Genomic DNA, 11,052 nt, shown 5'->3' on the forward strand with positions numbered 1-11,052 from the left:
CATTCGTCAAACCCAGAAAACCCATTCGTCAAACCCAAAAAACCCATTCAATCGCACCATCTCAGACCCTCATCGCGCCGATCGCACCACCGGCAAGATCGTCGCACCCCAGCACTGATCCACCCAAAACCAATCGTTCTCGTGCTATTTTTGTTGGGTATTGAGAATTTGGGTTTTGTTTCTTTTGTTTCTTTTGGGTTTTGATGAATTTGGGTTTTGTCCTCGACCCAAATTCGTCGTCCCCGATCCTGCTTCGTCGTCCCCATTCATCGAACCCAGTCACCTCTCTCTCTCTCTCTCAATTTGACCAGATTTGATGAATTTTTTTTGTTGGGATTTGTTTCTTTTGTGTTTATTTACTGAGAAATGATATTAATATTTGTTTGGAAGCTGAGAAAATGTGACAAAATGTGAGAAACATGATAAAAATGGGCTTTCTAGAGCATTTTCAAGAATACAACCAAACACCAGAAAAATATTTTCCAAAATATTTTTTGAAATGCAACCAAACACTTGAAAATATTTTCCTTTCCCGAAAATAAATTTCCGGAAAATACTTATTTTCCGGAAAATATTTTACGGAAACCAAACACGGCCTAAGTAAAATAAATATTTTTAATTTTTATTTAACTATTCCGTGCATCGCGTAGGTTAGCAACTAGTAGTTAATATAGACCTCCTCCCAAAATTTTTTTTTTTTAATATATAAAACCATCAATTATAATTTATTTATAATCTCTCTCTCTCTCTCTCTCTCTCTCTCTCTCTCTCTCTCTATATATATATATATATATTAAGAAAATATTTATAATAAAATCTATATAATTTATTTATAATTGAAAACATTTTACTTGGATAATCTTCTATTCTACGTATAATTTAACCGCGGTAATAAAACTAGTTGTTGCCTTCTACAACTCTACAATACAAATACAATAGACAATAGGAACGCGGTAATAAAACTGGCGCTAAATTCACACGCACTTTCAAACCCTTTCCACCAAAACCCATTAAACCCTAAAACCAATTTCCTTCTCAAAATTACCAAATTCCGAACTACGAATTGCAAATTAGGGTTTGGTTTTTGACGACGGCGAACATGATGAACAGACCCAAGGACGGCGGCAACCTTCAAGTGGTGGCGGCGGAGAAGCCGAAGCATGCGGCGGAGTCGAACGCGATTGTGGAGTACACGCCGCCTGTTTACAAGGAGGAAGAGGAGGACCTCGAAATCAAGCTCCGGCGGATCATTGACAACGTTCCTGTCCGTGTCAGTAACACTTCCGGTAGCTCCGCTGGCTCAGGCTCCGGTGACTTCCACCAGGTATATTTTCGATAGCTTTCAATTTATTAGGCTGAAAATTCGTGTGCTAATAGCTAAATTTTCCTTTTTCTTTTTGAGTTATTGATTTGGGGATTTGCTGCATTTAGTTGCTTTGTCATTGAATTTGTTAGATTACATATATGGAGATTGTGTGTATGCATTATGGGCTATAGAATTACGAGGACGGTACTGAATTTGTGTGTCATGAGCTGGTTTTGGTTATGTAAGCACCTAAGACATAGTGAATTGGTAAGGTAGACTGGTAGAGGCGTAACCAAAAGTTTTGTTGGTGGGGTAGTAAAGGCATTTTGGGGGGCTTCATTGTTGTTAGAGAATAGAATAGGAAAGAGATTAAAATGATTAGATGATTTGTACCTGTAGTTAGTATTAAAGAAAGTGGTATTATAAAGATATTGATGTGAAAAGATATTTGGTTGTGGAATTTTTGCTGGTCCTCGGCTCTTGGGCATGAGCTTAAACCGCTTAGCTTGTCAGGGGCGAATGCCCCAAGATTACCCGGAAACTGGTTCTGACTGGTGACATAAGCTGCTCATAGGTATTACTATCTAGAGAGGAGTCCAAAGGGATCTTCTTTAGAAAGGTTCCCTTTGTTAAAAAAAAAAAAAAAAAAAACTGGGTTCATCCCTTGGATGCCCGATGCAAATGCTTGGTTGTTTAGATAAATCTGCAATAATTACATATCTAATTTGACCTATGGATGTCAAAAGCAGCAGAAGATGAGGAGTTGGTTTGTCACTCCTTGGTGCCTAAGTCGATTATTAGGTTAGACAATAGGGGCAATTAATTGAAATTCATATAAAGAAAAGAGTGGAAAACATTAAATTCCTTTGTGTAAACCTAGCCAAGTTTTGTACGCAGGTGCTGTGCTGGAGCAAAAGTAGGGGCTTCCATCAAGTTTCGCTAATTTATATTAATGCCCTCAATGAATTTGGTTCAGTACTATGTGTGCTGTATCTAGTATAAGAGATTCATTTATGTATTGATTATCATGATTATTCCATGTGATTAGGTGTTTCTTTGTATGGGCACAAATCAATGAGGTCAATAGTGATGAATGAATGGGAATCCACTGGTGGAAACATGGAGCCGCTTTAGGTTGTCAGTTTGGGCTTAGTGTGAGGTGTGATGGAGGAAGATATCGTTTATTAAATTAGAATATGATGCTGAAATATAGATTTATATTGTAATGTATTTTAATGCATTAATCTAAAGAAATTTAATTTTGAAAATTTTAATTATCAATATTTAAGTTCTAATTAATCTATTGAGGATCCATAACCGACCCAAACATTTGTGACTAAGGCCTTGTTATTGTAATGCTTAAGTTCTAACTACTCATGCTTCACAAAGTAGACCAGCGACTAAGTAGCCATGATTGATAAGAATTAACGATTAAGGGCTGTAATTGGTGCCAATTTATTTGGAGGAGAAAGTGCTTTTGCTCATAATGAAGGAATGAAGGGTAACTCCATGAGGAGAAAGTGCCTCCTCCGCTCATAATAAAGGAATGAGGGTTACTTCATTAGTTCAATTTGAATATGGGTATGTGGGCTGTTTTTTATCCATCAAAGAAAAGTTTATGTTTGGTTTTGAAGAGTAGAGGATGTTTTGAGCAAAGCAGTTGGTGAAAATATGGAATAGGCTTTTTCGAGTGGCACCGGCAGCAAGGATGAAGAAGGTTTGGGCTTTGTGTTCTCCTTGTATGAGTTTGTGTGTGTATATCATATGGAGTCCTGGGTAGAGGTAACTAGCTATCAGTTGTCCATGTGGACTATTTTGCAGGTGCTTCATGTGTAAAGATGGAAGAGTTGTTGGTCATGACCTAGTTTATTTTGTGCTACGTATAAGATATATATCTTACTTAAAAAAAGAAAAAAGGTTTGGCGTTACAACTTCTTTGATTTGCGGATTTTGGGTGTCAATGAGCTCTAGCTCAAATGTTATTTCCTCCCTTTATAAGAGCAAGGTTGAGGGTGAGATGATGGGTTCAAAATTGACTGGTGTGTGTAGATCAAAAAAATATGTAGATTATGGGTATTCTGAAATTTAATGGAGAACTAGGGAGCATAAACACAGAAAATATATATATATATATATATAGACTTTGTACTTGGGCTGTTTTCAAGAGGTAAAATTTTGCAGCAAAATGCATAAAAAATCTTTTTAGCTTTTTGTAAGTAAAATTTAGAAAAGAAAAGTAATTTCTAGATACTGAATGTTTAGTAGCAAGAAAGATAGATACCCAGTATACATAATGACATGCAAATATTATAATAAAATGCTTCTGGGTTGCAAGGGAGGAAATTTAATCCTTAGAGAGCGTTTGGATTCGGCTGAAAAAAACTGCGTTTGCGTTTTGTCTACTTTTTTTTTTTTTTTTTTTTTTTTTTCACGCGTTTTGGAGCGTTTTGGGTGTTGCGGCTACTGTTCATGCACTGTTCAATGAACAGTAGCCGCAAACTTTGACTTTTCAAATTTTTTTGGACCAATCACAGCACATCGTGTACTGTTCACGGACCCACAAATTTCACTTTTCAGCAACTTTTTCATTAAAAATGGGTCCCACGATACTATTCACACATTTAAAAATTATTTCGCTACAGTGTTTTTCAGTTTTCAGCTGTATCCAAACGGACCCTTAGATTAATTTTGTTTGTTCAATTCTCAAATGTATGAGCCAGAAACTGATCTGACTGTAGATTGGTACTCAATTTCTTAGGTCATTTGAGTAATTTGATTTATATCTAACATTGGATCCAGCTCCATGCTAGTCAATAGGTCATAAATTCAGGTGCACTCTAACACTATTAGAGGTGTTCATGGTGCGGTTGGTGTAACAGACTATTTTGCACTGCACTGCAAGGGTCAGTTTCTCAAAAAACCCCCCACTGTGCTGCACCATGGAAGGGTGGTTGGCCAGCTGCACTGGGGTTGATTTTATTATGCTCAGTGCGGTGTGGCCTGGCTTGGTTGCTGTAGGCCAATCGACGGGAACAATGACATTTACTTGAGGGATGACCTGGCAAGGAAGTGGGATGCAACAAAATGATGGGAATGGTGATGAATGCTGAGATGAGGAGAGAGAGAGAGGCTGAGGGAGATAGTGGTGGCATGAAGGGAAGAAACGAGATGAAAATGGTTCTAAAAAATGATGTTGTATGCTTTAATATACACACACACAAATATATTATTTGATCACACACACGTATATATTATTTGATCACTAAAAAAAATCATTTTTATAGATTGCATTATATATATAATATAAGAGTTAAATAATATATAATATTATATACGGTCAGTTATTGGCTGGTTTTAAAACACAAGGCTGATAGCCAAACCGCTGATGTTGGTTTTGGGAAAAACCAATTGACTGCTGAACCGGAAGTGGTCATCAACCACCTAAGCTGGTAGTGGTTGGCTCGGTGTGGTTTCAGCGCTCTGGTAGGCAAATGAACAGTTAAGTTTATGTATTTTTTTCCTTCCAAAACTAAATACATATGTAAATTTATATACGTGCAAGTGCATGTGTATGCAGTTGTAAGTTGGGGGAAAGTTGGAAAGACCATCAGGTGTTAAGCATTTGATAAAGATGTGATGTTCAGTAGGATTCTTAATCCCTAACCTGTTAAGAAGTGTTGCCACTTTTATTTTATTTTATATCTTTTTTTAAATGAAGTGGAGCAGCACATTACAAGTGTTGTGCGATCGTAGCATTCCCATTAATTTAAAAGAAATTTTTTATAAGACTGCTATATGACCAGCTATGCTTTATGACACCAAATGTTAGGTTGTTAAGAAGCAACATATTCATAAATGAGTATTACTGAAATGAGAATGCTAAGATGGAAAAGTGGAAGTAGATAGGATTTGAAATGAGGAAATTTGCCTAAAGATAGGAGTAGCTCCTATTGCAGAAAAGAGCAAGTTTATCTAAGTTGAGGGAACAAAAAATAAGTAGAGGAAGACGAAAAATCACATCAATAGAAGTAATAAAAAAGAACATATCAATTATGGGAGTAACATAGAATGTGACTTTTGATAGAGTAGAATGGAGATAAATAATACACATAATCAACCCTAACTAATATGTTGATGATCCATAGCCGACCCCAAAATTTTGGGATTCAGGCCTTGTTTGTTGTAAAAACAAAAGGTTGAACCCTGTCTGTTATTGTATTAGTGATGCTTCAAATCTGTTCAAACTGTATTCTTGTATTATAATTTTAGTTCTATGATAAACTAATTTTAAACATGTTGATATCATATCTCATTCTGCCAATGAGCCCTCACTCAAATAACACCTCCTCCCTCATAAGAGTGGAGGCTTAGATTGTGGATTCTAATTCCCCTTGTTATGTAAATAATCTTACCAAAAAAAAAAGTATCTCATATGTATACTTTTTGCATGATGTGATGTGAGAGAGGTTATGAATAGATGGAGAAGCTTGCTGATAAATTTGTACTTATTCCTTTTTTGGCTCTTACTACAGTATCGCCAGATGAGACGAAAAGAGCAAGATCGGCTTTCTAGGATGGATGCTGACTACCAGATAAAGAAAGAAGTGGCTGAATTCAATATGAGAAGGGAGGAAAGACTGAAAGCTGCTGAGGAACGTACCGCAAAGAAGCGTGCAAAACGTCAAAAGAAAAGGCAAAGGAAAAAGGAGAAGAAAATAAAAGTAAATTCAGGAGCAGAAGAGCCTCAGAAAGAAGAGTCTTCAGATGATGAAGGGGACTCTGATATCGGGGAGGCAGAAGAATGAATGAGGAGACTCTGATATTGGTGAAGAGGTAGTAAAATGAATGATTTAAAGCTTTTACTGAAGTCTGATTTTCAACTCTTGTTCAAGATTTTACATAAGCATCTTCAAGTAAAAGGGCAATGGGTTATGCCACTTCATGGATTTCAGTTCCTGTATTCTACCGTTTGTCATTTGTGGAAGCTGAAGTCCCCTGTATGTACCTGCGGATTAGATAAAGTGAAAATAGTTGATTTAATTAAACAATTGCTATCCGTCTTTGCTGATGGACTGCTTTCTCTTCTATTCAATAGCAGTTGTAGAGGATAATTGTGTTTTTTTGTTGTTGTTATTTTTAGGTACCCTAAACTTGGCATCGTAACAAGTCCAACATGCACATATTGCAGAATATTCTGGACTTCAGAAAATAATAAAATGGTTTGCAAACAAGAAAAGAAAATAATAAATGAATTATTCTTGAATGTGCTTTTATGTACCTGCAAAATGACTTTTAGGATGCCAACTTAGGGTACTCTGATACACTATGTTTTCTAACACGCTTATCCAATTTCATTTCAAGCAAATAGTGGATTTGTCAAAATTATTAAATAGTTCAACATTATTAAAGTTAGACTAGTATAACTTAAATCCTTCTCTCTCTCTCTCTCTCTGCAATAGGACATACATGAGGACATACTTCTTTTCCTTGTCTAATATTCCCCCTTTCTACATGAGTATGAGTTGGGATTCAATCAAGACTTGACTGAGTCACTTTTCATGTGTAAATTACTATTGTCATTGAACTGTTTTTTCTTATTAGTTTAAGCAAGAGGAATTATAAAATAAAAATGGTTGTTTTTTCTTATTTTTACCAAATATAATTTGGTATGTGTAGATTACAATTGTCATTGAACTGTCTTTTTCTTATTATTTTAAGCAAGAGGAATTATAAAATAAAAATGGTTATTTTTTCTTATTTTTTACCAAATATAATTTGGTATGTGTAGATTACAATTGTCATTGAACTGTCTTTTTCTTATTATTTTAAGCAAGAGGAATTATAAAATAAAAATGGTTATTTTTTCATCTTTTTACGAAATATAATTTGGTAAGAAGGTGCTAGGTAAGAAGTTACCTAACAACAAAAATATGCTTTATAATATGAGCGGTGGATGGTCAACTTGGAGGTTGATATGACCAACCATATGTATAGTCATTCTCACCAATCGCACTAAAATGGAGATGATCTATTTTTTTATATACTGTCTGGTAGTCTCTCTTTTTTATTGCCATAAAAGAAAGAAGTTTTACATAATGGCTCATCACTATGTTGATTCCGTTGGTTTTTCTTTTTTTGAGAATCGTTGATTCCGATGGTTGAAACTTGAAATCACATTCAATTTCTATATGGGTTACAAATTGTGTTGCAGTATGGACAGTTTTTCTCTCACCTAAATTGGTGAAATTTCCTCCAAATGCACTCCTTAAAAATAAGACATTAGTTATTTGAACATGTGATTCTCACCTGACTTCTTAGCAAAGGACTTGGATTTGGAATACTCATGGGCTTAAGAATTGAGCCTGGTTTGTAGGTCCAATTTAGCTCAAGGGGTTCGTTTCAAATTTTTATTTTTATTATACTGTCTTAGTAAATATCTTATAAACTTGTCATATGGACTTATTATTATTGGTTTGTGAGAAGCCCGCTTCATGAAAAGGACGTAATGTACTATTACCTGACTTGAACCTGCACAATGCAAATGACTACATGAGTGGGTTTCCAAAAAAAATGACCACATGAGTGTCCAAAAGGCAAATTGGCTCATTGGCTTATTTCCAACTAACTTTAATATCTTTTAAGCAATTGAGTGATCTTAAAGTAACTTCAGCTTCTTAACAAAGTTATATAATTCAAATGATTAACAAAGTTATATATTATAGCTTTCAGTTAATTTAACTGGTATAATTTTATTTATTTATTTTTTTATTGTTGAAGATTTTATTTGGGGTTCAATCTATTTGTGCACAAAAAACTTATTGGTGTGTTAGGGTATGTTTAGATACTGTTTATTTTGTTGAAACTGAAAATTTATTACTGAAAGTACTATAAATAATAATACCATAAAAGTATTATAGATAAAGATAAAAATTACTTGAAATTATACAGTGAAGCTCATGAATAGTAGCAAAAATAAGCTGACTAGTGAAATAATTTATAATTTTCATTACTTCCCAAAAACACACTTAGTCTACTAATAAAAAAACATTTATCATAGAATGAACATCATAAGTTTAAAATACTATTGTATCTGTCCAAATAAAACAATAAAATAGTCTAAATAAAGTTATATGCCACGCATTTTAATGTTATTTGGGGATCATTCTAGTGGCAACACATTGAGCTATTTGAATGCCATCCAAATATGTAGGCCATTTTTGTTGAATAATACATTTTAAAAATTATTTACTAAAACAGTAATGTTGTAAATCATTTTGTAAGATAATCGCTTTTAAATTTGTCTCTCTAATAGATGAATTCAAACATTAAACTCATCTTCCAAAATATGAGTTCTCTATGGATCATGTTGAGTCAACATGTTAATTAGATATGAATCTCAAATATAATTGCCTTTAGAAAATATTAGTTTCACTTCAAATATAAAAGATCAACATAACACAGTGGAACGAGAGACGAGAATCAAAATTATCTCTCCCAAAGTCGAGTTTAAGAGAAGTTATTTAGCAAATTAAGTTTAAAATAATGTTATTTTACTTTATCAAATAATTTTTTTTTTTAATTTATATAAAAAAAAGGCCCAAACTTGTGTAATAACTAATAAAGGACTAAAATAATAAAATTGTTTGATTTGTGATTTTTGTCTTGGGATGGAAATGGGAAAGTGAAACACACACTATTGTCAATTTGTCATCACTCCTCAAGCCTTGTATTGAAAGACATTTTGCCTTTTGTCATTTTCACATTTTGCCAAAATATTTTACTTTTTCTATTTTTCTTTGTTTTATTATTATTTTTTTTTTATGATTGAGAAAATTCCCATATTTCTAGTTGCTGCGGTTTCAGTTTTTTGTATTCACTGTCACTCTCTCTCCCTCCCAATCTCTCTCTCTCTCTCTCTGAAACCCTAATCACAGAAGCTTAGCACCATGGTAGAATCCAATCCTCCTCGTCGCTTAAACGTTCATCAAGCTCTTGGCGGTGGCTCAGGTCCTCTCTCTCTCTCTCTCTCTCTCCAAATCTATGCATACATATTCATATTCATATTCATCATGCATATATACACAGCTATGTTTGAATTTACGTATATTACATGCTCATCCATGAATCCGATTCTTGCTTTGTCATCGATTGCCATAATTGATTCTCTTTTCTAATTTCCCATAATCTTTTTGGTCTTCTTGTTAATCGATTGATTGATTGATTAATTGTATGTAGTATAAAATCTTTGTTTTCTTGGATTTGATAATGGTAGTTGCCGATGTGATACTATGGAAGAAATGGTACGGTGGGGTTGTGGTGTTAATGTCAACGTCGACCTTGTGGTTCCTCTTCGAACGAGCTGGCTATAACCTTGTCTCCTTTGTGGCTAATGTTCTTTTCCTTCTTGTTGTCATTCTCTTTTTCTGGGCCAAATCTGCTTCTCTTCTCAATAGGTAATTTTCTCATCTTCTTTATTTGTATCTGATTCATTCTCTTGTTGTTTTTGGTAATTTCTGTTTTCTTGGTAATATTTTGTGATTCTGTTTTGCTATAATGGAGAAGATGGTGTTAGTGGGATAATTTTCCTTAAGAAATTGACAAATCTTGATCATGAGGAAACGGGTATTTAATATTGGTGCATTTGGATAAGTTGTTGCAAAACAGTGTTTTGGGTTTAAAATGAGCGTTTGTAAAAAAGCTATGAGGAGTTGCTATTGTGAAATGGAGTTTTGGGTTTTAAAAACGCGCTTTTAGGCTTCCAAAACGCCTAACCAAACAGACCCTTTGTGAAACACTTTTTGCCATGAAGATATTAGCATCTTGTTTATTAGGAATTATGCTGATGGATAACTTGTGGAAATTAACCACTAAGAAGACAATATGGAGCATTGGAGAGAAAATGGAATTTAGGTTTTCGGCAAGGATGCACGGACGCGGCTCCCAGGCCAGCGCACCCGCGTCCGACGCGGCGGGACGCGGCGACGCGGGAGGGACGCCGCAGACCGCGCGTCCGTCCCGCGTCGTGCCGCGTCGCGCCACGTGGCGGATCCCGACTCGGGCCGACGCGGGCCGACGCGGCCAAAATCGGCGCCGACGCGGCCGAAATCGGGCCGACTCGGCCGAAATCGGGCCGAATCGGTCCGTATCGGCCGTATCGGCCATATCGGCCGGCGACCGATACGGCCGAAACATGCCGGAATCGGCCGGAATCGGCCGAAACAGGCCGAAATCGGCCGTGAAAATTGCCAGAGAGGCCGAAATTCTGGCCTCAGATGCGTTTCTTGCCTTATTCTTTCTTTGTTTTGTGAATCAAGTATATTAATGTGTTTTTTAAGAATATTTTAATAGTAAAAATATATAGAAAATATAAATAAAAATATTTTTAATAATTTTTTAATCGCCGAGTCCCGCCGCACCCGCACCCTACTTTTTCAAAAATTGCCGAGTCCCGCACCCGCACCCGCACCCGCACCCGAGTCCCGAAACGCACCCGTGCTTCATAGGTTTTCGGTTAGGGCCCATTTGGATTGAAGGGAGAGGAAGGGGGAGTAGAATAGAGTTAGCTGAAAATAGGCTAATTTTGGATCAACTCTACTCTACTCCCCCTCTCTCTCCCCCTCAATCCAAATAGACCATTAAGGATTTGATTGTGATGTGTGCTGTCCTGGGCTTTGCGTTTCTGAGAATTAAAATTTAAGGGTCACATGTGTTTTTGTTATGATTAGTGAATTATTTATTTATTTTTT

General features: G+C 35.6%; 1 protein-coding gene across 1 annotated transcript; it reads left to right on the forward strand.

Annotated features, from left to right (window-relative positions):
• The first annotated feature begins 943 nt into the window (after window positions 1-943).
• LOC115967439 (PRKR-interacting protein 1) lies at window positions 944-6,424 on the forward strand. Its single transcript, XM_031086532.1, has 2 exons — window positions 944-1,324; window positions 5,839-6,424. Exons 1-2 carry the CDS (start codon window positions 1,100-1,102, stop codon window positions 6,109-6,111), a joined length of 498 nt encoding a protein of 165 aa, XP_030942392.1. The 5' UTR covers window positions 944-1,099; the 3' UTR covers window positions 6,112-6,424.
• The last annotated feature ends 4,628 nt before the right edge of the window (window positions 6,425-11,052 follow it).

Source organism: Quercus lobata, chromosome 11, assembly GCF_001633185.2.
Source record: "Quercus lobata isolate SW786 chromosome 11, ValleyOak3.0 Primary Assembly, whole genome shotgun sequence".
Taxonomy (NCBI): Eukaryota; Viridiplantae; Streptophyta; class Magnoliopsida; order Fagales; family Fagaceae; genus Quercus; species Quercus lobata.

Bases quoted from the DNA above. Each gene is read 5' to 3' on its own strand.
- LOC115967439 (XM_031086532.1), top strand. From the start codon at position 1,100: ATGATGAACAGACCCAAGGACGGCGGCAACCTTCAAGTGGTGGCGGCG. The intron at 1,325-5,838 runs GTATATTTTCGA...CTCTTACTACAG, and splicing joins GCTCCGGTGACTTCCACCAG to TATCGCCAGATGAGACGAAA.